The sequence below is a fragment of the Hemitrygon akajei genome, chromosome 11 (genome assembly GCF_048418815.1).
Source record: "Hemitrygon akajei chromosome 11, sHemAka1.3, whole genome shotgun sequence".
Lineage (NCBI taxonomy): Eukaryota > Metazoa > Chordata > Chondrichthyes > Myliobatiformes > Dasyatidae > Hemitrygon > Hemitrygon akajei.
Genome location: NC_133134.1, coordinates 148,048,195 through 148,075,519, shown reverse-complemented (window position 1 = coordinate 148,075,519; position 27,325 = coordinate 148,048,195). Strand labels below are relative to the sequence as shown.

General features: G+C 39.3%; 1 protein-coding gene across 5 annotated transcripts in view; it reads right to left on the bottom strand.

Moving 5' to 3' along the window:
* The window catches only part of nol4lb (nucleolar protein 4-like b), a 340,315-nt gene that overhangs the window by 278,528 nt on the left and 34,462 nt on the right, over positions 1-27,325 (bottom strand). For all 5 annotated transcript variants that reach the window (XM_073061905.1, XM_073061907.1, XM_073061906.1 and 2 more), the window contains one exon: positions 7,180-7,335. In XM_073061905.1, the coding sequence (XP_072918006.1) occupies positions 7,180-7,335 (156 nt within the window). The remainder of the gene's footprint in view (positions 1-7,179; positions 7,336-27,325) is intronic.

Here is a 27,325-nt window from a genome sequence, read left to right as displayed (position 1 = left end):
ATACCTAAGTCAGGCAGCTGATTATTAATTACAGCTCACCATCAGTACCAATCAACAAGTTAAAAAACCTTAGCCTCTGTACATCCCTCTGCAACTAGATCCTCATCGGGAGACCAAAGTCAGTGCATATTGGAAATAAAATCTTCTCCTCACCTGCGCACCTCAAGGACAAATACTTAGTTCACTGCTCTACTCTCTCTACACCCACAACTGTGCAGCTAGGCACAGCACAACTGCCATCTATAGATTTGCCAATGACACAACTATTGCTGGCAGAAATTCAAAATGATGACAAGGAAACATACAGGTGTGAGATAGATCAGCTGGTTGAGTGGTGTCAGAATAACAACCTTTCATTCAATGTCAGTAAGGCCAAGGAATTGATTGTGGACTTCAGGAAAGGGAAGTAGAGGGAACACACACCAGTCCTTTTTGAGGGATCAGAAGTGGAAACGGTGAGCAGTTTCAAGTTCCTGGGTGTCAACATCTCTGAGGAGCTATCCTGGGCCCAATATATTAATGCAATTACAAAGAAGGCACAACTGCAGCTAAATTTCATTAGGAGTTAAAGCAGACTTGGCACAAAAGACTCACAAATTTCTATAGATGTACCATGGAGAGCATTCTAACTGGCTGCATCAACATTTGGTATAGAGGAGCCACAGCACAGGATCAGAAAAAGTTGCAGAAAATTGCAAACTCAGCCAGATGCATCATGGGCACTAACCTCCCCGACATCGAGGACATCTTCAACAGGTGATACCTCAAAAATGCAGCCTGTGTTAAAGACCCCTATAATGCATAGCATGCCCTCTTTTCATTGCTACCATCAAGGAGGAGGTACAGGAGCCAGAAGACACACTTTCAACATTTTAGGAACAGCTTCTTCCCCTTTGCCATCAGATTTCCGAAAGGACAATAAACCCTCATGACCTCATTATTTTTTTGTATTGCTCTTTTTGCACTACCTACATAATTTAAGTTATATATATATATATAGTTGTAATCTACAGTTTTTAATTATGTATTACAAGGTACTGCTGCCACAAAACAACATATTTCACAACATATGCCATATGTTTGTCTAATTCATATTAAACCTGATTCTGAGTCGACGGGGCCATCATCGTTCATTCTTCCGGGATAAGCTATTGATTTTTCTTTCAGTCTAGTTATTAGTTTGCTTAAAGCTTATGTCTAATATAAAAGAAGTAACAAAGAAAAATGCAGATTATTATTTTTTATTCAGGGAAGAGTAAAGGGAACTGAATTTAGTAGCATCCACATAAAGAATATCAATTCTGCACACATCTCTTGGAGGCAAGTTCTGATATGGATGTAGGTATCTCAAATATATCAATGTGAATAAGAAAGCATACAAGAGGCACCAGATACTGATGGAAAACTGGAGGTCAAGATATGAGCAACCATTAGAATTTTACCTGTTTTGGTTGTGTTTATCAACTACCATAAATGCAAATTAAAGTTGTCCTCAAAATAATAAGTCTTCCTGTTTCCATAGTACACAATCAATTGGAAGATTAAGTTACATGTAGTACATTTAAGGTTTCCGAAATAGTTTAATAGCTGGGATGGCTAAGTTAGAGAAAACCAACAAAGCTGTATGGCTGATTCAACAATTTCACATTTAGCCCTCTCCACCATCATTGCATACAGTGGTAAATTTATAATAAAAATAAAAATACACACAAATTCTTCCCCTTTGCTGTCAATGTTTCTAATCAGTGGCCTTTCTTTAGGACTAAAAGTTTTCCTATGCCTGATGCATGTTTCCTAACTTGAAACACTGCACACTATCATGGTCCTTTATTAGTCTGCAAAGTTAATTTATAGGGAGACACACTAAACATTAGCTGTTTCTCCTCATCTGTTCCACACAATATTTCCAACATTTGTATTATGTTCAATCTCCCATTGTTTAGTTTAGAAGAGGACCTTCAGGTTGTTGATTCCACGATGTTTCCCAGCAGTTGCCCCTCTTATTTTAGTTCTTGCCCTGCAGTTCACATGTCTGTCAACTCCCCTTTGATTGTCTTGCCACTTGCACTGCGGTGTGATTTACTTTAGCCAATGAACCTACAGACAAGTCTTTGGGATGTTGGGAGGAAACCCGAGTACCCAAACACAAGGAGAATGAGCAAACTCCACACGGACAGCATACCAGAGTCAAACCCAAAACCTTAAAGCTGTGAGATAGTAGCACTAATTGCAATCTATTAATGATTTTCACCAATCCACAAGAGTGATCGATTAAAGTTACAGATGCACACTAGAACAAAGCTTTTAATCATTTGTAATTAATTGTTTATTTCATTCAAGTACCTGTAAATTACAATATTTTCCAAAAGCAGTAGGTCTAAATTGCAGTAAATCAGTTCTCATCAGGTCATCAGAGTGAGGCATGCTTTAATTACTTCATCAGACTTTAATTAATTACATAGGTTTTGCCACTAAAATGCTGTCACTGTACAAGGTTTGTCAATTTTGAACATTTAATTCACACATCTCTTGTAAATGTAACATTTAATCACACAAACAAGACAGTTAATTTAATAAAATAATCATAAGATTGGTCAATACTGTGCAGTCAATGATCTCATTTACAAAACAGTGAGAAGTGATAAATATGAAGCTCAACTGAATAGTCAAGTGTGTTCTTTCCCTTCAATCTTGCAGAATGAATACTTCAAAATAACCATGAATTGGACATATTTCAATATTCCACACTCGAAACACAGTTCTGGTCCTCAATAATTGAATGCATGAGGTAGATCATTAGCTCTCATTCCATCAAGATCTCTTTGCTATCTTAGCAACATGTTAATTTAGGGTTCACCCTTCATCCAAGTCCTTCAAAACCTTCAACATTGCAGGTTCATGGAACTGATACATATAAAAAGTTTTTTTTTCTTTTATCTTTAATCATTAGTTCAATTTAATCTGGAGAGGGATGGGCTCCACCAGGTTTCAGATGCCCAAGACACGTTGTACAATGAGCAATCACCAAAAAGATCGGTGCAAAAAGCTTGTCATGATGGCACCTCGACGACTCCACCAGGAGTTAAGGGCGCACACACATTAGTTCAATTTGACAATGTTTGTTTTCTATTTTTAATTAGATCAGTAAATTGGTTAATTTTGGTTATTAACAAATTTCAATAATGTCAGTAAAGTGCATCGGTTTCAGTAACCATAACCGGAATCATAAAGAGCTGATGTGCTATATATGTACATTAGCATATAGCAAAGCTGTTTCTTGATTTGAAATCTAATATCCCAATTTGAGGAATTCAGTATGGCAGCTCTTCTACTTGTTGAACACAATGACAAAGCCTAGTTTGAATTCAGATTCTTATAATGATGGTAGTGTATATTCTAATTTATGGAGGTGCCTTCTTGTTTACATCCTGGACAATCCCTGGATTGATGGTGAATTCTTCCACAGTTCAGAATCTGCAGATACTGCACAGTGGAAGAGGAGGCACTCTGAGGTATCTCTTCCCACCATCTATGCTCATCTTCCAAAGACACTCAAGGTCCTCAGTGCCAGAACAAGGCCAAAACTTTACTTTGCTCAACCACGAGTCAGGGATGGCCATATTTTCATCAAAGAGGCATTGAGAACATCCCTGATTTTATTTTCCATCCTCTTAACATAAGCGTTTGGAGAAGCTGAACTGTTACTGGTGTGAATTATATGACCCACCCATCAGAACAGGCTGAGTAATTACAGCCTCGATTAAGGAGATAGTAGCCTGGCTTAAGGACAACATTTGCTCACATTCTGCCAGTAGATTTGGAGAATTTTGCAGAGATCATGTTGAAGGTACTGTACACCTTTAGGGCCCTGAGGTGCTTGCAAGATGTAATCTTTGAACTATACAGAAGAGGAAGGACTACTGCTTTCTACTGGATTTGGGAAGGCCATTCTGTTGAAGTGGAAGGATATGTCGGCTCCCACTCTGTCACAATGGTTCTCTCAAGTGATGTTATGTCTTAGTTTGGAGAAAATTAGAAGTTGAACCTTCGAACCTATGTTTGATTTTGAGAAAAGATGGGGTTCATTTGCTCGTTACTACCATTTGAGTCAATTGATAGATTTTCTCCACGATCTAATTGTAAATTTTGGTATAATTTTTTTTTGCTGGCGGCTTGATGTTTATCTTTAGAAGCTTTTTGTATGACGCATGGCTCCAGGGTTGAACACCTAATGGTTTTGTTTCTCACCTTTTTCTTGCTTTAGTAGGGTTTTTTTTCTTCTCTTTTTTTGTGTCACCATATTTTTCAATTCTTAATATTGTTTTTTTTTCCCTTTTGAGACATTGTAAGTGTTACTTACTTTGATGTACTCTTGTTATTTTGGATAATAATAATAATAATAATAATAAAAAGATTTGAAAAGAAAAGCTTTCTACTGGATTTAAGATCTTGCTCATATAGCCAAAGCATGCATTGGTGCAGTGGGGACATGGTGATCTTTAACATTTTTCTTCAATGTGGCTCTTGAGGATACAGAAATTGGCCTGTGCTTTCCAATTCTTCTCCTGTACCATTATCATTATGGGATATTGATGTAGGGTGGGACCAAGTTTAGTCAAGGGTCTTTTTTTTCACAGATTTTAGTACAGAGCCTATTCCCTCAGGTCTCCTCGCAGTTGCTAATTATGATATATTTAAGGGCAACCCAGGCTCCACGGGCACACTGTGGCTCCTATCGTTTAGGAACCATCAGATGGTCTTTGGACTGTTGACTGAGAAGAGTTTTCTTTTTTTGTGTGAGTTGCTGAGATATTCAACATAGATTCCATTATGGCAGTGTTACCTTGGCTTCCACTTCTTTTGATGTTAGGCTGATTAAAGTAATAGAGCAGATGAAGCAGTACTTGTCCTGGTGCGGATGATGTGGACATCCTTGTAAGTGTCTCACTTGTACAATGAAGGTGCCAGTGAGCGGACTGGAGGTGGTTGCACAAGGTCTTGCATCTGTCTTTCTGTCTCTCGAGGCCATGTTCCAAGATTTTGTCAAGAGGAAGATTCCGTTGCAGTTAGCTTTCTTGTCTTTTTTCTTGCCAATCAGACCTTTCCACAGAATTGTGTCCATTCTGGTCCTGGCAACAAAGTCATCGAGAAGGATCAGTTTGCCTTTCTCAGAGCTGCTGGTCAGAATTTTCTCAAGGTGAAAACAGAAGTCCTCCTTTGTCTCATCTGTCACTTCCATGATTGGAAAGTCAAACTCAAGTTTTTTGTCATAGATACAAGTGCATATATGCACTGGTGCAAAGAACAACTTGTAGCAGTGTTACAGACACATGGCATCATATAAAAGGCATTCCAAGAAAGGCAAATTAAATATATTATACATATTTTTTACTACAAAAAACACATTTAGAACAAAAAAAGCAGTCCATTATACTGCAAAGTGATCATGGCAATCATAGTGTTGCTGAACTTTTTATGATTAGGAACCAAACAGTTGAAGGGAAGTAGCTGTTCATGAACCTGTTGGAGTAGGACCTCAGGCCTCTGGACTTCCTATCTGATGGTAGTTACAAGAGGATGGCATGGTCCAGATGGTGGAGATATTTGATGATAGACATTGTCTTGTTGAAGCAGTGCCTCCTGTAGATACTACCGATTCCGGGAAGGGATATGACCATCATGTGTCGGACTGAGAGGCTTCTTCTGATCAGAATGAGCTGATATCTGTGGCATGTTACTTTCCAGACAGAGTAAACCGGAGGATCAAAATGTGTTTCAGTTATCCCATAAGAGCTGCTGGTAATTTATTCAGTACAACACCTGAATGGGTTACCTCACAATCTGCCAAAGGAATGCATTTTGAACACCAAACATTATCTTTTTTATCACAATTCTTATTAGCTTACTGTTACCAAGACAATTGTTATTATATTTCATATTGCAGGAGCTCATTCATGGCATTTCTAATGGGCAACCCAGCTTCTTGAACAGAATCCCTGGAAATTGAGACCTTAAGCAAAATCTTAATTTTTCTCCACAGTATTTGGCTTGCCCTCTAATTTCACTTTGTTTTTCTTTTCATCCTAGAAACTATTTATGATGAATCCCACAGATCAGCACTCAAGGAAGTTTAGAATGCATCGTACCTACTGAAAGCAAAATGTAAATTCTGCATAACTGCATTTATTTTCAGGACAGTTTTATCTGGTCTATGGAGGGAAAGATTAGGGTGAGTCTCATAGATGTTTCTGAATAGTTGGATTTCAATTCGTGTAGAATAACTTCCCCCATCAAAGTCAAGCTAGATTAGAACAGCCGAAGTATCAACTGTGTAACATCCCCTGCCTATACAAGCCATACCAGAATCAGAATCAGGTTTATTATCACTGGCATGTGATGTGAAATTTGTTAACTCAGCAGCAGCAGCTCAATGCAATACATAATCCAGCAGAAAGAGAAAATAAAATTATAATAATAAATGAAATAAAACATAATGATAAATAAACAAGTAAATTAATTATGTATATTGAATAGGGTTTTTTAAATGTGCAAAAACAGAAATACTGTATGTTAAAAAAAAATGAAGTTGTGTCCATGGCTTCATTGTCCATTTAGAAATCAGAAGGCAGAGGGGAAGAAGCTGTTCCTGAATCGCTGAGTGTGTGCCTTCAGGCTTCTGTATCTCCTACCTGATGGTAACAGTGAGAAAAGGGCATGCCCTGGGTGCTGGAGGTCCTTAATAATGGACGCTACCTTTTTGAGTTCAATAATCAAAGTTCAGAATCTGCAGTGTAGGAACAAATTCATTGATCCATTTTATAGTATGAGTGTTTTAAACACAGAAATGAAGCTTAAATTATCAATATTAAATGCCTCTTTTTCCAATACGTGAAGGGTATGATTCAAGACAGTGGATCCTTTTTGACCTCAGTATGACATGACAAGAAGCACAATTTGAATGGAGTTGCTGTCAAGATAATTGCATTGAGTTTACAATGTGATTACAATATTTAATATGAGCAATCATTTTATGATTGAAACAGAGTTGATGTAAATGATATTTTATATGTTAGATTAAAAGGAAATAACAACATAGTAAATACTGTATAAAAGAAGAGATTGCAGCATATGGGGACATTTGATTGAAGAAAAATAATTGGAGAAGAAATTTTAGCTTACCGCTTTGTAAGTCCGTTTCTGACCAGCATGTTTCGCCGTCCTCCCAGTCTCAGTTCCAGTTTCCACATGCATAGAATAAATAATGTCGAAAAAATCTTCCACCACAGCTACACGTTTCAGTGAGATGCTCTCCTTAGTGGTGACTCCATCTCCAGTCTGTAAAAGCACATTACAATATTCAGCAACAGCAATGGTTTCATAAACATCTTAGACTATACATCACTGGTGTACTTCTCATTAGCAGCTCTTAAATATTAGTATTATAAACAGGAAAATCTTTATTACATATTTTAGAATTTGATAAAATACATTGGGACTACAGTGTAGGAAATCTAATTTAGTCCGTCTACAAACTATAGCAAAAGCAAGATGTCTAATTTGTCTGATTGAAATGTGAATGGATTAATTTCCTGTTTGAAACAGTGACTAACAATTACCTTTAGACTGACTGATAACTTAAGTTACATGCTTTATGCGTTATACTGTCAGTTATATCTTTGGGGTGGTGCATGGTCTTCGTATCCCCATAATGTAGCTAATCTAAACGTAGTATATAGAACATAGAACATAGAAATCTACACACCTTACAGGCCTTTCGGCCCACAATGTTGTGCCAACAATGTAACCCGCTCTAGAAACTGCCTAGAATTTCCCTACCTCATAGCTCTCTATTTTTCTAAACTCAATGTACCTATTTAAAAGGCTCTTAAAAGACCCTTTTGTATCCACTTCCACCATCACCACTGGCAGTGCATTCCACACACCCACCACTCTCTGTGTGAAAAACATACCCCTGACATCCCTTCAGTACCTATTTCCAAGCACCTTAAAACTATCCCCCTCACATTAGCCATTTCAGCCCTGGAAAAAAGCCCCTTATCATCTTATACACAACTTCACATCTTATGTAGTACTTCAACTTTACCAAGTGGTATTTATTTGATAGGATAAAACAAACTTGGAGTAAGTGTCCAACTTTTAATGATTGGCAGTCATTTTAAACCATTACACAAATATGAGTCAAACATGAATATTTAGTGCCTATTAAATTAAGATACTCAATTTTGCCTTTGGTTACTTTGGGTGGAAGAATATTTAGTGAAGGCTGAAAGTTAGCAGGTCTGTGAGTTAAAAGACTCATTAATCACATCAGTCATTATTTTTAATTAAAATAATTCCCAATGTTTGCCTTTTCCCTGCACTCTGCTGAATTTATAGTTAATTGAGGTCTGAGATACCCTAACTGATGAAACCAGCACTAAAACCACTCAAAACTTCAGATAAAAAGAAATGCAAAGGGAACAACATTAGATAAAATAGCAAGACTTATAAAATGTAAGCTCTTTTTCACAGCTGTTTTAAGCAGACTCTAAAGTCAACACCAGCACTCTCAGTCCCTCAGCTGTAGGCAGGAGGAGGAATAGAAGAAGATGCAGGCAGATACAGGGATAGGTCAGCACAACACATTGGATCATTTTGTTTTGCTGTGATTAGGTACCTAACTTTGCAAGTAAGGCTATTTTTAAAAATCTTGCATTTTATGTTCACTTTCTGCACATAAAATTCAACTCTCTTGAATTTACAATAGACACCATACATGTCATTTTGAAAAAAATAGTAATATTTTTAAAAATGAACACCTTTATCATTATAGTTTATTGAAGCACCAACCTAGCTATGAAATTAACTTTATAAAATTCCTGGTTTGATATATTTTTAAATAGACTTCTTATCTGCAAGGTTTTAAACAAAATAAAAAATAAAGAGATCTAAGTAATGATTGTCCATTTAACAGTCTTCAGTGTCCTACTTTATTATATTTCAGCCTCTTTCAAATTATACATTTAAACCTACAGTAGAGATGCTTACCTCTTACCTTGGAAAGAGCTTTCAACCATTTCTGGGTCTAAGCATGAACATTTTCAACAAGCATATTATGCATTAAAAGTGTCTGAATACAGTGTTAATTTTTGTAAATATTGATCAATTTATTTTCTACTTTTTTATCAAAAAGATCTTTGAAACAATCTGGACCTCATATTGTTGAAGTTGTCTCTCTGACAAGTTAACATTTACTAAAATTGGTAACAAAACATTGGTCAAAATTTCTCAATTAATAAAACTAGATTCTATTGCCCATAGAAGACAGGGAGTAGGAGTGGAATGCTATTCTTCTGGCTGGAGGTCTGAGACCAGAGATGCTCTGCAAGGATTAGTACTGAGTCTACAGTTGTTTCAATGTTTTGAATGAAAATGGAGGTGGGAAAATGAGCGATTTTGTGGATGACACCAAGACTCGTGGAGTTGCGGACAGTGTAAATGACTATCAAAGAGTACAGCTGAATGTAGATCAGTTACAGATAAGGGCAGAGAAGTGACAGATGGAATTTAATTTGGCTTGCTTGCCTTCATTGTCACGCTGCAGCTATATAAAGGTTTAGTCAAACCACACTTTGAATGTTAAGTGCAGTTCTGGTTGCCCTGTTACAGGAAGGATGTGGAGAGGTGCAGAAGAGGTTTACCAGGATGCTGCCTAGATTAGTGTCTATAGTTTAAGGGAAAGGATAGCAAATGTAGGTTGTTTTCCCTCGAGCATCGAAGCCAGACATAATAACTTTTTAAAATTATGAGTGGCATAGACATGGTAGACAGTCAGAATCTTTTCTCTAAGCTAGAAATGTCAAATAAGAAAATATGTTCTTTTAAGGTTAGAGGGGCAAGTTTAAAGGGAACATAAGGGGCAAGATAGTTTTTATAAATGCAGACAGAGACATGCGCCTGGAATGCATTACAGGAGCAAAGGATTTATTCGGTCGATGTTTCAGAGCCAAGATCTTTCATTGTGACTAAAAAGTAAAGGGGTAGAAACTTTAACTGTTTATTCCTCTCAACGGATGCTGCCTGATTTGTTAAGTTTGTCCAGAATTTTTGTGTAATTGTTCTAAGCTATTGTCTGCCAGCGTGTGATGTTGAATCTTTTTACGTTTGTCTTCAGAGTTTCATTGAAGCATTTCTTTTTCGTCTTCCTGTTTCCCATCTCTATTGCTGAGCTGTTCATAAAACAATTGTTTTGATAGGCATGCTCTGGGATACACAAATGGAGATGTTGATGTTGAACTGAGCTAAAGTCAGGCTCTCAGTACTGAAGATGCCAGCTTCCATGAGTGTGCTGATCCCGCCATTGTCAGCATTCCAGGTTCTCCAGGAAATTCTGTCGATCACCAAAGTCTTGCAGACATAGAGGGCAGTTAAGATTACCACTGCCTTGTGAAATTCTGGTATGTATTCTAAAGTAACCCATCAAGACATCCTGACAAAGGCAAAGTAAGCACAATAAATACTGTACTGAATTTCTACATCTACATTTGCCCTCTAGCAGGGAAGGCTGCCAAGGTAGGCAATGTGCTTCACATTTTCCAGTTCCTCACTGTCAACATTGATCTCCTTTACGGGGCTTGATCCCTCAGAGCAGAATGGTGAAGAGCTTTAGTTATGTCGATATTCAGAGTTAGCCCTGGGCTAATAGAGAAGTAGTTACACCCTGTTTGTGTCTTCTGTTCATTGAGCAATAACAGTATTACCATCTGCCTACTAGTGTTTGATTATTGAACCTTATGTTTACTTTCGTTCTAAAGCCAAAGAGAGAGCTGTTGACGAGGTTACTGCCAGTCTATTACTGGATATTAATGCCCTGTGGCAGACAACAATTCAAATAAATGTTTGCCTACTGATAAAAAACATGGAGAAGGGTGCCAGTACACAATCTATTTTATGACAGACCGGATGGCATAAATCTCAGATGTAGATCCACTGTACGTGATAGTAGAGGAGTCTAACGACAGTGGTTTGAGCAGCCAAACTATATTTTTTCACAGAGCCTTATGACTGACAAAGTTGTAGACTTTGCCCAAATCAGTGAAGACCAAGTGAACCTCTGATACTCGTCCTGAATCTGCCAGTTTGTAAAGATCATATCAATGGTGACTCTTACGGTCTGAAATCACAGAGGAGTTTGGGAATACTTGTAAGAGGAAGAAGGTGATTCAGCAAGAATCTTCACTCTGTGAGATTAACGAAGGCTCAATAGTTGTTGCAGTCAGACCTATCTTCTATTTCAAAAAAAAATACTGTGGTGCAAATGAATGGGAATTTGTTGCACACACCATATTTTGCAGAACTAAGGGATAAAATTGATAGTGTCAACAGTCACTGTCAACTCTCAATGTAGGAGCTCTTGAAAGTTGCCTTGCAGTAGTTTTGATGGATTAATTGTTTCAAGAAAGGTGCTACTCTCCTCAGTGACATGAAGTCACATAAACTTAGTTTATACAGGGTCTCTTGCCTCAGAAGAGCTCTGTATATCATATCTGTCAGCAAATGGTTGTTTTTTTTTTGTTTTGTTTTGTTCACCCATCATTTTTTTTCAATTTCTCCGCCATCTTTTTCAACTTCAGTTTTGAGCTGATGAAAAGAGGTATGCTACTGGCTTGATGATGGATGGTTTTGCTAATAAGTTTTCTTATTCTGGTGTGAGAGGTCTGTGATAGCCGTCTTGTCATTGAATCATTCCTGATTGCAGCAGAAAACAAGGCCAATGGATCCTTCAAAAGCCACTTGGGTGATCGGTTTTAGTGTTTTCCTGTCTTCATCACTTGTGTTAGTCTTCCCTAATGAACATACGGATAGACTTTCCACTGAGATCAGCTTGGAATGTCTTTGTTAAGTACTGAAAATATTAGTCTTTCTGTCATCTCTGTGAAATGGGTTGCTTTTTAGTGCCAAGGATATCTCAGAGAGGTTGCTGAACATTCTCAAGGAGAAGGGTGAGCAGCCAGGGGTTGTGGTGCACCATTTGCACAACTGACTTAGATAGGAGAAAGATGTCCTGCACCATGAATGTAGAGAGTTAGGAAAGTGATTGAAAAAGGAAGACCTCAGAAAGACCTAATCTCTGGATTCATCCCAGTGCCACTTACTAATCAGGCCAGCAAAAGAATGATAAAATAAATGAATGAGTGACTGAGGAAGTGGTGCAGGCAGCTTAGTTCCAGATTCTTGGATTAATGGAATCTATTCGGAGGCAGGCGTGATCTTTTCAAGAGGAACAGAATGCTTGAGGGGAACTAAAATCCTGCCAAGAGGTTTGTTTCTGCTACTCGAGAGGGTTTAAACTACAGTTTGTAGTTTGGAGGGGTTGGGAACCGGACCACAAGTCAGAAAGTGAAGGGATTGAGAGGAAGGTAACATGTCTTGACCAGTAACAACAAGCAACTCAACAAGCAACAAGCAACAAGCAACATGGTAACAGACACCATGGGGCAGATGGGTTAAAGTGTGTGTATTTTAATCCTATCAGCACTATTGGTAAGGGTGGTGAGCTTAGATCAGTACCTGAATCTATGATGTTACCATTACAGAGACTTGGTTGAGTGGGACAGGAATTTTTTTAAATTTTTTGAGTTACAGCACAGAGTAGGCCCTTTGAGCTGCACCAGCCAGCAACCCCTGAAAGAATGTCTAATCCTTAAAGGGGGCTTTATGAGGTATCGGTCAGACTGTATTTTGAGTACTGTGAGAAGGTTTGGATCCCTTATCTAATAAAGAACATGCCTGCAGTTGAGAGGGTCTAGAGGATGTTCATAAGAATGATCCTGGGAATGAAATGGTTAACATATGGTATTTCAGATTCCCCACAGCCACCAGGACATTGAGGAACAAATATGAAAGCAGATTAGGGAAAGACGTGAAAACAATATGGTTATTTTAGTGGGTGACCTGAACATTGCTATTATAGACTAGGACCTCCCTTGTGCAAGAGGTGTAGATGGGGTGGACTTTGTTATGTGCATCTAGGATGGTTTCTTAAATCAACTCTAAGATCATCTTGCTAGAGAGGGATCATACTGGACCTGGTGTTGGGTAATAAGCCTGGCCAGGTAACTGAACATTCAGTGGGAGAACAATTAAGGAACAGTGACCATAAGTCCTAAAGTATTAAGACAATTAAAGATAAGGATAAGCATGGACCATACGGGAGTTTATTAAATTAGAGCTGGACAAATTTAAAGGATAGTAGGCAGGAACTAGGGAAAGTCAATTAGTAACAGCTGATTTGGGGCAAGTCCATATCTGACATGTGCAGGGCATTTAAGGGCTAAATGCAGAGTACAGGACAGGTATGTTCCAGTAACAAGGAAGGACGAGGATGGCAAAGTCAGAGAAACTTGGACGTCAAGAGAGGTGGTGAATTTAGTCAAGAAAGAACCAGAAATGCATCTAAGGTTTAGGAAGCTTAGATCAGAGCCCTTGTTGGATTAAAGAACCCAGAAAAGAACTCAAGAAGGGAATTAGGCAAACCTGGAGGGGCCATGAGAAGTCCTTGGCAAGTGCAATTTAAAGGGAATGCCAAGGTATTCCATACATATATTAAAAGCAAGAGAATAACTGGGGAGCGAGTGGAACCACTCAAGGATAAAGAAGAGAGGGTGTTTGAGGCAGAGGATATAGGTGAAGTTCAGAATAACTACTTTCCATCAGTGTTTACCAAGGAAAGGCAGATCAATGTGGAGTTTGCTGGGGCATTTCAAGATAAAGGAGGAGGTATTTTACTTTACTTTATTGTCACCACACAATTGATACTAGAGCGTACAGTCATCACAGCAACATTTGATTCTGCGCTACACACTCCCTGAAATACAAATCGAAATAAATTATAAGTCATAATTAGAAAATAGAAAAGGGAATGTCAGGTCCGGAAATTTGGAAGGTACGGTCCAGATCCGGGTCAGGATCCGTTCAGCAGTCTTATCACAGTTGGAAAGAAGCTGTTCCCAAATCTGGCCGTTTGAATCTTCAAGCTCCTGAACCTTCTCCCGGAGGGAAGAGGGACAAAAAGTGTGTTGGCTGGGTGGGTCGTGTCCTTGATTATCCTGGCAGCACTGCTCCGACAGCGTGCGGCGTAAAGTGAGTCCAAGGATGGAAGATTGGTTTGTGTGATGTGCTGGGCTATGTTCACGATCTTCTGCAGCTTCTTCCAGTCTTGGACAGGATAACTTCCATACCAGGTTGTGACGCACCCTAGAAGAATGCTTTCTACGGTGCATCTATATAAATTAGTGAGGGTTTTAGGGGACAGGCCAAATTTCTTCAGCTTTCTCAGGAAGTTAAGGCGCCTGTGGGCCTTCTTGGCGGTGGACTCTGCTTGGTTAGACCAAGTCAGGTCATTTGTGATAGTCATCCTGAGGAACTTAAAGCTTGGTAACTTAAAACTTACTGTTGGGTCTCTTAAGAATATTAAAGTGGATAAGTCCCCAGGGCCTGATGGAATATAACCCCTGTTATCAAGGAAGGCAAGAAATGAGATTGCTGGGTTCTTGACCAATATTTTCACATCTTTTCTAGCTCCAGGAAAGGTCGTTGGAGGATTTGTGAGTAGCTAATGTTCTTTCATTAATCACAAAGGGAAATAGGGTTAATCCTGAAAACTATAGACTGGTGAGTCTCACTTTAGTGGTACGGAAGTGACTGGAAAGGGTTCTTGGGGATATGATTTATGATCATTTGAAAAGCCTCAGCCTTAGTAGGGACACTCAGCCGGGCTTTGTGCAGGGCAAGTCATGTTTTACTAACTTAATGTAGTTTTTTGTGGAAGTAACAAAGGTGATTAATGAAGGTGGAGCTATGGATGTTGTTTACAGGGATTTTAGGATGGCTTTTTTCAAAGTCCCGCATAGGAGACTCATCCAGCAGATTAAAATTCAAGGGATACATGGTGAATTGGCTGTTTGGATTCAGAATTGCTTTGCCCATAGAAGGCAGAGGGTAATGGTCACTGGGAACTTATTCTGGTTGCAAGTCTGTGAATAGTGGTGTACTGAGATCTCTGCTATTTGTAATATGAATGTCCTGGTTGGGATTATCAGGATTGGTATGTTGTGAGGCAGAGGGTAATGGTCACTGGGACTTATTCTGGTTGCAAGTCTGTGAATAGTGGTGTACTGGGATCTCTGCTATTTGTAATATGAATGTCCTGGTTGGGATTATCAGGATTGGTATGTTGTGAATAGCACAGAAGGATACAGCAGGATCTAGACCAGTTGCGGATATGGGCAGAGAAATGGCAGGTGGCATTTAACCTGACTAAATGTGAAATGTTGTACTTAGAGAGACCAGCTATGAAGAGACAGTGCGCGGCCAGTGGCAGGACATTTACCAATGTTAATATGCAGAAGAATCTAGGGGTCCAAGTGCATAGCTCCCTGAAAGTGGCTACATAGTTTCACAGGGTGGTAAAGAAGGCATATACTATGCTTGTCTTTATTAGTTGAGGAATTGAATTCAAAAGTTGGAAAGTTTGTTACAGCTTTATAGATTTCTAGTTAAGTTATATCTGGCTACCCTGAATTAAAGGGTACGTGCTGTGAGGAGAAACTGGGAAAATCTTGGCTGTTTTATCTGGAGTGGCAGAGACTGAAGGGAGATCTGATAGAAGTTTATAAGATTATGAGAGACATACTGTACATAGATTATATAGCCAGTTTCCTGCTTCCTAGGGTTGAAATGCCTAACACCAGAAAGTATGCATTTGAGATGAGAGAGGTTAAGCTCAAAGGAGATGGGTGGGGCGTGTCTATTTTTACAGAGAGTGTTGGGTGCCTGGAATATGCTGCCAGGGTGCTGGTGGAGATAATTTCAATAGGTGTTCATGAGACTCTTAGATACGCAGTAAATGGAATGGACAATGTGTAGTTAAAAGGGATTAGTGTAGTTGACCATTTGATTACCAATGTTCAGCACGACACTGGGCTGAAGTGCCTGTTCCTGTGCTGTACTGTTCTATGTTTTGGTACATTCTTCATATACCTGACTAACTACCAAGCAGTGGCTAGTCCAGCAATTATTGGCTTCCCTCTTAACACAAATGGTTTCAATGTAACTTAGATCCTGTCTTCATACAATGATGCAGCCTAAGAGGTGCTATTGTTTTGAACAGGATTATTGGCAAGTTCCTTTGCAATTGTTGTTTTATTATGAGATTATGTTTATGATCACAAGGCCATTCCATACATTTGCATAGTAGAACAATAACATTGGAATTGGGCCTGCTGACATTTGCCAACCCAATGAAATTCAGAGCCTCTGCTATTTCTTGCATTAAATTCCTTAAATAGATGTACCTGATTGTTTTTGGAATGTTGAATAGATCAGTTAGGGCATATTTCGCTTTATATAATTCATATTGGCAAAAGCTTGTTTGCCAGTTAAATGCAATGAGTCTTTGATGCCAAAAGGCAGGACAGCCAAATGATTGGCAAGGAAAGTCTTAATTACAAAGAAATCATCATCCATTCACATGTCACTTGCTGTATTTCCTTTCTGAAGATCATAGCTGTATCTTCCAGATGGTCAAGGCACCTATGATAGACTATTGTTTATTGACTACAGTTCTGCCTTCAATGTGATCATTCCAAGCCAACTGAACACCAATCTCCAAGTCCTAGAGTCAACAGGATCATCAACTTCCTGACCAACAGACTGCAATACTTCTACCAGAATAATTCTAAATACTGATTTTCCATACTCTGCTCCCTGTGCACTCATGACTGCGTGACCAGATTCCGCTCGAACACCATCTACGTGTTTCTGGATGATCACCATAGTGGGTCGTATCTAAAATAATGACGAGTCTGAGTTTAGGAAGGATATAAGGTGCTTAGGAATATGGTGCCACAGCAACAACCTTCCCCGCAAAACAAAAGAGCTGATCACTGGCCTCAGGAAGAGGATTGGGGGGGGGGGGGGGGGGGTAAATGCACATCTACTTGTCTACACCAACAATTCAAGCTTGAGAGGGCTGAGTGCTTCAAGTTCCTAAGAGTGAACATCTCCAATAGGCTTTCCTCGCCTAATCACGTAGAACCAAGCCCATCAACCTTCATCAACTTCTTCAATGCATCATAGAAAGCATTCTATCCTGATGCAAAATGACTTGTTATGGCAAATGCTCTGCTTATGACCAAAAAAATCTGCTGAGTTGTGCTTATAACTCCTTGCACTTCACAGAAGCCAGCCTCCCCTCCTTGGACTCTCTCTATGCTTCTTGCTGTCTCAGTAAAGCAATTAGTATGATCAAAGATTCCACCCATCCCCAGACAATCTCTCTCCTACTGGGCAGAAGATACAAAGGTCTGAAAGCACGTACCACCAGGCTCAAGGATAGCTTTTGCTCCACTGTTATAAGATTATTGAATGGTTTCCTATTATAATAAGATGAACCCTTGACATCACAACCTTCTGCATCATGATCTTGCACCTTATTGTCTGTCTGCTCTACACTTCTCTGTAGCTTTTGCACTTTATTCTTTAACCTTGTTCTACTTCAATACACTGTGTAATGGTTTAATCTGCATGAGCGGTATGCAAGGCAAGCTTTTCAAGATCCCTCACTATATGTGACAATAATAATCCAATTCCACATGTCAAATTACTGGGGCATAGATAGCATAGAGGTTAACGTAATGCTATTTCTGAGCCAGAAACCCGGTTCATTTCTGCTGCTGACCGTAAGCTCTTCCCATGACCACATGAGCATCGGTGTCTCTCTTCCACCCACCTGAGGTATTTATCAGGAGCGCTGCAAATACAGGGCTTTTAGCATTATCAACGTTCACCCCATCCATTGCACGGTCTCTTTGACCCTCCTATCATAAGGCAGAAGATACTGTGGCATTAGAACAAAGACTGTTCAGATGGGAACCAGCTTCTTTATAAGACTGTTGAACTCCCTGCCTCCACTCAGATCTCATCATTTATGAAGCACCAGTAGCGTTATACTGTTCAATTTTTCACTTGCGTTATAAATGCCAATTGCGCATGTCAACCTTTTGGAATAAGTTTTATTATTTGTTAATTTATTTGTGTTAATATCACTTTATGCTTTGTGTGTGAGTTATACTGTATCTACTGTATTGTACACCTCGGTCCAATGTGACATTGTCTCATTTGGTGGTCTACATGTATACAGCTAAGTGACAGTGATCTTGGACCTGAACTTGAACATGAAGATCCTCCAGGTGCTCCAGTTTCCTCCCGTATTCCAAAGATATCTGCCTTAGTTGGTTAATTGGTCTCATCGGTGTATTTGGATGGTGTTGGGCCAGAACAGTCTGTTACTGTGCTACATCTCAAAACAAAGTTACTTCTGTGGCTAGTTAGGCTTCCTCTTACTGAAATCATTGATATCAATATTACCTTCTCAGTTTTTGGGTGAAAACTGCTATTCGCAGTTATCCTTCACCACTTTTGAGTTCTTCAGTACTGTTAGATAGCTAATTAATTAAGGAAAGAATTATTGTTTTAGGTTCATGCCTTTTCTGTAGAGTCTGACCAACTTGAAACATTGACTTGGTTTCTCATTCCTTTGATATTACCTGATCTGTGTATCTCCAGCATTTTCTGTTTTTACTTCGGATTTAAGTCACCCATTTGTTTTCTTTTGAGGATGATGAAAGCAGTGTCTTTGAAAGGGAAACATCAGAGACAGATCATCCCGGTGTACTAATGTCAAATTAAATTTGACACTTGTGTTATAGGCATGATGAGAAGGACTTAGGAAAGGAATTGTATAACTTAGGTCCTGAACAACAAATGACAAGGCCATCAATTTAGAGCAATTTTTTTTAAAAAAAGAGGCAAAAATAGAAAAGATTACAACAATGCGGAGAGACTAAGACTTAAAGCAGGGAGAAGCTTATATGCAAGCACCTGAGTTATAGTTTGAATTAAACACAGCAACAGAGTTTATGGAGGCTAGAATAAAGGAAAAAAGTCAGAAGAAAACTGAGATAACAAAAGCTAGGATAACAATGTCAGATGAGCTAACAATGGAGTTCAATGTTTCAAACCTAAATATAGACACAGACTTGCTGAATTTTCTTGAACAATGTTGGCCATGAAATATGACAACTGGCATCAGAAACGTCGCCAAGGCAGAAGGTAGTGAAACAGAGCTGAGTGTCATCAATGCACACGTGGAAAATCATTTGGTTCTTGGATGAAAATAAAATCAGATAGATCCACCAGTTATGACAGTGTGAATACAGAATGAAATGCCATTACGAATGATTTTCTGGCTATGTAAACTTGTCACACTGCATTACTTCCTCCATCTATGACAGGTACCAGAGCACCTCCATGGGGGAAAGGTGGTAATTACAGAACAGTGTGTTTACAGAGCATTTTTCTTTGAAAAATGTGAAGTAGCTCAGGAAGTTCTGTTTTGGGAAAACAAAAAGAATTGCAGGTGCAAGATACTTTACTGTTTAATACGAATATCGCGTTACAAAAATTCACTCACAGTGTGGAAAATCGCTGTGTTGAATGTTGAGAAAGAATAACAAAATCGAACCTTGTCCAATAGGTGGTAGCCCGAAACAGCGATATTTCTTCAGTCCTGCCGAAGGGTTTCAGCCTGAAACATTGACAATACTCTTTTCCATAGATGCTACCTGGCCTGCTGAGTCCCTTTGGCATTTTGTGTGTTTGCTTGGATTTCCAGCATTTGTTTGTGTGTTGCATATACAGTGGATTTTGTTTAATTGGGCCATTGCTTAATTGGGACAACTCTTATTTGGAACAACTCTTAAAGAACAAAAATAAATCAAGAAAATTGCAGGGATTCTCTTTGTTTATTTGGGTCAGGAGTCTATTGCAAACAGTTTCTAACTAGCGTCAGTCATGGGGCCGTTAGACACTACATCGTGCTTAGAGTGCATAGTTTTAAAAGTGTTACTTCTGCACTTGTGTTCAAAAAGCAATGATTTTTGTCACTGACAGTTGGTGAATAATAAAAAGTGAGACAATTAGGAACTGTACTACTCACTGCGGTTTCAAACATTCAGCCTTGGAGATGCCAGAAATGGCCAGGAGTGAAAATTAAACAATTTCACTACTTCAATAAATTAGGCACTATGAAGAATTTGAAGGTTACAACAATCATCTTGAATATTACAATGAAAATGAAGATTTGGAGGATAAAATAATCAAAAGCACAATTTGAAGTCAGTACACTATCTGCACAAGGCACCTAAGCTGATTTTGTTCATTTACAGCTAATCTAAAGAACACGTCCGCAAACAGTGGATACATTCCTCCATTGATAAGAACACAGTTCTTATAGCACTGTAATAGTTTTGGTAGTGTTCTAATTTGTTCTGTATTTCATTAAAATGCATAACTTATTACTCAGTTAAATGGTAGTTTATCTTTTTTTATACACATTTTTAACTATTTCCATGAAACTTTGGCTAATTGGGGTAGCCGCTTAATTAGGCCAAAATGTACGAGTCCTAATGTGACTCAATTACCCCAATCCACTTTATGTACTGTATATATATATATATTTGCAACACTAAATGGACATTTTCTACCTGGGGACTGTTTTACCTGGGGAGCTTAATATGTAGTATTTCCACATAATTTGTTTTGCAAACTGTGCCAATCCCATAGCATGTGTACAATCCAGCCACCTATCTCCAAGACAATAAAGTAACGACAGCTGGATGCTCGAAAGGTCAGTTTGACATCATATACATATGGCGCATGTCGCCTATGATACTTAGTGCTTCTAATCCTGTTGCATGAAATTAAACTCTCCATGAGCACTGGAAATTTGGATCCCTCACATTAATAATATGATTGGTTTTTCTACTGATAAGAAAGAATCTAATCAGGTCATTCTTTCCAAATTTTAAGTAGCTTTTAACATTGCCACTAAATAATCCAATATTATGTATTAATAGAAACCTATGAAATGTTTTAATCAGGCTGCAGTTTCACATCTTCAGCATCAGCATGAACTAGCTTTCTTTACATTACTATTATGCACTTTTCAGAACAGGCTTTGTAAACAAGCCTATCCAGGATATGCACAGCATGTACCATAAGTCACCCGCAATTAATGACTTGTCTCAGGTACTCCATCCTTTTCCATAACTCTATTGGGTGTTTTTTATAGACCACTCAATAGTAACAAGGACATCGAGGAGCAGATAGGGAAAAGTACAATACAATTGTCGTGGTGGGAGATTTTAATTTCCCCAAAATTGATTGGCATCACCCTAGAGCAAGGGGTTTAGATGGGGTGGAGTTTGTTAGGTGTGTTCAGGAAGGTTTCTTGACACAACATGTAGATAAGCCTACAAGAGGAGAGGCTGTACTTGATCTGGTATTGGGAAATGAACCTGGTCAGGTGTCAGGTCTCTCAGTGGGACAGCATTTTGGAGATAGTGATCACAATTCTATCTCCTTTACCATAGCATTGGAGAGGGATGGGAACAGACAAGTTAGGAAAGCATTTAATTGGAGTAAGGGGAAATATGAAGCTATCAGGCAGGAACTTGGAAACATAAATTGGGAACAGATGTTCTCAGGGAAATGTACGGCAGAAATGTGGCAAATGTTCAGAGGATATTTGCGTGGTGTTCTGCAGAGGTATGTTCCAATGAGACAGGAAAGAATGGTAGTGTACAGGAACTGTGATGTACAAAGGCTGTTGAAAATCTAGTCACGAAGAAAAGAAAAGCTTACAAGAGGTTCAAAAAACTAGGTAATGATAGAGATCTAGGAGATTATAAAGCAAGTAGGAAGAGGCTTAAGAATGAAATTAGGAGAGCCAGGAGGGGCCATGAGAAGGCCTTGGCGAGCAGGATTAAGGAAAACCCGAAGGCATTAAACAAGTATGTGAAGAGCAAGAGGATAAGACGTGAGAGAATAGGACCAATCAAGTGTGACAGTGGAAAAGTGTGCATGGAACCGGAGGAGATAGCAGAGGTATTTAATGAATAATTTGCTTCAGTATTCACTACGGAAAAGGATCTTGGTGATTGTAGGGATGACTTACAGAGGAGAGAAAAGCTTGAGCATATAGACATTAAGAAAGATGATGTGCTGGAGCTTTTGGAAAGCATCAAGTTGGATAAGTCTCCGGGACTGGATGAGATGTACCCCAGGCTACTGTGGGAGGGGAGGGAGGAGATTGCTAAGCCTCTGGCAATGATCTCTGCATCATCAATGGGGACGGGGATGTTCTGGAGGATTGGAGGTTTGCAGACAGAAACATAGAGAACCTACAGCACAATACAGGCACTTTGGCCCACAATGCTGTGCCGAACATATGCGTACTTTAGAAATTACCTAGGGTTACCCATAGCCCTCTATTTTTCTAAGCTCCATGTACCTATCCAGGAGTCTCTTAAAAGACCCTATCATATCTGCCTCCACCACCGTTGCCAGCAGCCCATTCCACGCACTCACCACTCTCTGCGTAAAATCTTACCCCTGGCATTTCCTCTGTGCCTACTTCCAAGCACCTTATAACTGTGCCCTCCCGTGCTAGCCATTTCAGCTCTAGGAAAAAGTATCTTGACTATCCACATGATCAATGCCTCTCATCTTATACACCTTGTTGTTCCTTTATTCAAGAAAGGGAGTAGAGATAGCCCAGGAAATTTTAGACCAGTGAGTCTTACTTCAGAGGTTAGTAAATTGATGGAGAAGATTGTGAGAGGCAGGGTTCATGAACATTTGGAGAGGCATAATATGATTAGAATTAGTCAGCATGGCTTTGTCAAAGGCAGGTCGTGCCTTACGAGCCTGATTGAATTTTTTTGAGGATATGACTGAACACACTGTTGAAGGTAGAGCAGTAGATGTAGTGTATATGGAGTTCAGCAAGTCATTTGTTAAGGTACCCCATGCAAGGCTTATTGAGAAAGTAAGGAGGCATGGGATCCAAGGGGACCTTGCTTTGTGGATACAGAATTGGCTTGCCTACAGAAGGCAAAGAGTGGTTGTAGACGGGTCATATTCTGCATGGAGGTCAGTCACCAGTGGTGTGCCTCAGGGATCTGTTCTGGGACCCCTTCTCTTCATGATTTTTATAAATGACCTGGATGAGGAAATGGAGGGATGGGTTAGTAAGTTTGCTGATGACACAAAGGTTGGAGGTGTTTTGGATAGTGTGGAGGGCTGTCAGAGGTTACTGTGGGACATCGATAGGATCCAACACTGGGATGAGAAGTGGCAGATGGAGTTCAACCCAGATAAGTGTGAGGTGGTTCATTTTGGTAGATTAAATATGATGGCAGAATGTAGTATTAATGGTAAAACTGTTGGCAATGTGGAGGATCAGAGGGATTTTGGGGTCCGAGTCCATAGGACACTCAAAGCTGCTGCGCAGGTTGACTCTGTGATTAAAAAGGAATACGGTTCATTGGCTTGCATCAACCGTGGGATTGAGTTCATGAGCTGACAGGTAATGTTACAGCTATATAGGACCCTAGTCAAACCCCACTTGGAGTACTGTTCTCAGTTCTGATCACCTCACTATAGGAAGGATGTGAAAACTATAGAAAGGGTGCAGTGGAGAGTTATAAGGATGTTGTCTGGATTGGGGATCATGCCTTATGAGATAGGTTGAGTGAAGTTGGCCTTTTCTCCTTGGAGAGATGGAGGATGAGAGATGACCTGATGGAAGTGTATAAGATGATGAGAGGCATTGATTGTGTGGATAGAGGCTTATTCCCAGGGCTGAAATGGCTAACATGAGAGGGCACAGTTTCAAGGTGCTTGGAAGTAGGTACAGTGGGGATGTCAGGGATAAGTTTTTTTTATGCAGAGGGTGGTGAGTGCATGGAATGGGCTCCCAGCGATGGTGATGAAGGCGGATATAATAAGGTCTTTTAAGAGACTCTTGGTTAAGTATGTGGAGCTTAGTAAAATAGAGGGCTATGTGTAACCCAAAGTAATTACATGTTCAGTATAACATTGTGGGCCGAAGGGCCTGTATTGTGCTGTAGGTTTTCTATTATGTTCTCTGTTTCTCCACATGACTTTCAGAGTAAAATGTTTGAGAGTTTTCTTGACTAAGATTTCTGCTGATGACCTCCTTGGGATATCCAAACATCTGTAAATTCAAATACAAAAATCGCTGGAGGAACTCAGTAGGTCCGGTAACATCTCTGGAAATGAATGAAGAGTCATCGGTTCGGGCCAAGACTCATCTTCAGGTCTTTTGTGTGGGTTGCTTTGTATTTCCAGCATCTGCACTCTTTCTCGTGTTTAATATTCAAATATCATTTAAATTTGCACAGTGAGCATTAAGGGAAAATACAACATTTTCTTTACTCAAAGGAGTGGAAATCTAATGGGTACAATATCAGATGTAAGAGTTGTACTAGGTTGGGTGAAACAATCACAAGGTAGGCACAGAGCAGCTGCTTGTAGCGGGTAAGATGTTTTGGGGGGTTGTATGGGACATCCTTTTCAAATTGTTCCAGCAGTCCTTTTACGGGCGGGTGACTAGGCTCCTCCTGGCCACTGCCCATGGGTGCAACATGCTTGCCATGACACTCTCACCTGTAATATTGCTAGGATTCTGAATACATTTATAGATTTCCAATTTACCAATCACATACAGAATCAGAGACTTCACACAAAAAATTTAAACACGGGCTACTTAGCCCTTGGTGTCCATGTCATTTCAAAAAAAAAACTTTTCTGTACTTAAAAACACAAAATGCTGGCAGAACTCAGCAGGCCAGACAGCATCTATGGGAGGAGGTAGTGACGACGTTTCGGGCCGAAACCCTTCATCTGCCAGCATTTTGTGTTTTTATTTATTTCCAGCATCTGCAGATTCACTCGTGTTACTTTTCTGTACTTAATCTGTAAATCATGCCCTTTTCTCATTACTACTATCATGGAGGAGCCTGAAGACACGTATTCAATGTCTTGGGAACAGTTTCTTCCTCTCTGCCATCAGTTTTCTCAACAAACTGACTTACAGTAATTTATTATGTCTTACAGTGTACCGGTGCCACAAAAGAACAAACTTTCTTTCTTTTTCCATTGACAGCAAACCTGATCTGATTCTGCTTCCATAATCCTGCTGATTGCAGCTCAGTACACATCCAGGTACAGTTTCAATGTGACAAATGTTTGTGAAGGCCACATTATAAGGTAAGGAATCCCAGAGCCTATCATCCTCATTTCCTCTAATCCTTCCACAGATTACTTGAAAATTATGTCTCGTGTTTTCAATTCCTTTGCTAAAGGAAGGAAGTCATATCTAGGTAGCCCATTCAAAATTCCATTCCGCTGAATTTAGTCTCCCCTCAAAGTAAATATCCTACATTATCCTATCTTTCCTCAGCTACAATTTTCCATGCCCAGTAACATCTTTGCAAATTTCCTCTGCATTCCCTCTGCTGCCATGGCACCTTACCTAGAATAAGGTGACTAAAACCGTATGCCGTATTCAAACTGTGACCACACTTGTGTTCAAGTTTCACAGTAAATTTACTATCAAAGTATGTATATGTCACCACATACAACCCTGAGATTCATTTTCTTGCAGACATTCACAGTAGAACAACGAAATACCATAGAATCAATGAAAAACTACACATAAACAAAGACTGAGAGGCAATCCATGTTCAAAAGAAGACATGCTGTGCAAATATGTAAACAAGTAATAATATAAATGACTAAAATTAAGAACATGAGTCGAAGAGTCCTCAAAAATGAGCCCATAGGTTGTGTTCAGTGATCAGTACAGTGTTGAGGTGATGGAAGTTACCCATATTGCTTCAGGACTGTGATGGTTGAAGGGTAATAACTGTTCCTGAATGTGATGGTGTGGGACCTAAGGCTTCTGTACCTCCTTCCAACCATTCAGAGTACAGCCTGAATGGAGCTGTATACAGAACAGATATAACCTCCTCCTTTTTATGTTATTTGCCTTGTTCAATAGAAGGTAGTATTCCATATGGCATTTTAACCAACTTATTAACTTGGCCTGATGCACTTAAGGATCTGTGTGCCTTCACTTCAAGGTCACTTTTATTTCTCTGCATAGCTTGCTAACTGGGACTTGGCTAAAAACCCATCAAACACACAGCCCTCACTGAACATTCTCTATAAATTCAATCAAGTTAGTCAGATACAACAAATCCATCTGATCATTACTGATAAATTAGTACCTTTCTGAAAGGTTTATGTGTCGCTTTGAAATACTTCCAACATTTTTAACATCAAAGCTAAACCAATTGGTCTATAATTTCCTGGTTATCATCACCTTCCTTTGTGAAATGGTAGTGTTAACAGTCATCCAATCCTCTACCACTGTAGCCAGAAAAGATTGAAAATAAAAAATTGCTGTGAAAACCTTGTAATCTCAGCCCTTGCTGCTTTTAAGAGTTAGTGATATATTTCATCTGCTCCTGATGAATTATCCACATTTGAAGACTATAAACTTCTTAAAATTTTCTTCTTTACTATTTTTGTCCCATTGAATATTTAATGATTATTTGCCTCTTTGGTAGTTGTCTCAATATAACAGCCTTGGACACTCTATAAAAAACAAATACTGTAAAAGGATGATAGACAGATTGAGGCAAGAATGAGACAGTAAATTCAACCTTATTGTCCTGATGAAGGGTCTCGGCCCATTGTCTGTGTTACCTGGATTTCCAGCATCTGCACATTTTCTCTTGTTTGTGATTCAACCTCACTGTTCCCAGCTGGGACATTGTAGACTTCACACCCCCGCATTTCATATTATCTGAGTGCATTCTTCCAGGAGGAAGTGAAAATTATTTTAGGGGGTGAGATTGATGTAAAGTTAAAGAGCTAGTTAATATTACAAAGCTTAAATGAATGGGTGAAGGGAAGGAGACCATTTACCCCCTCAAGTCTACTCCACCATTCAATACCATGGCCGATTTAATTGTAACTTCAATGCCACATTCATGCCTAATTCTAGTAACCTTTCAACTCCTTGCTTATCAAGAATCTATCTCTCTGGTTTAAAAATACTCCAAGGCTCGTTTAAAGAAGAGCGGTCTAAAGGCAGACAATTAAAATTTTTCATCTCACTTCAAACAGCTGTGTTAAATATATAACCCTTCATTTTAAGCATATCTAACCTGTCAGGACCTCTAAGGGTATTGTATGTTTCCATGAAGTCTCATCTCAGCTTTCTGTCCTCTACTAGATAGGTACAAGCCTAGTCTGTACAATCTTTCCTCAGAAAGGCAACTCTCCCACTCCACATAGCAGCTGAGAAAATCTCTGAACTGATGCCAAT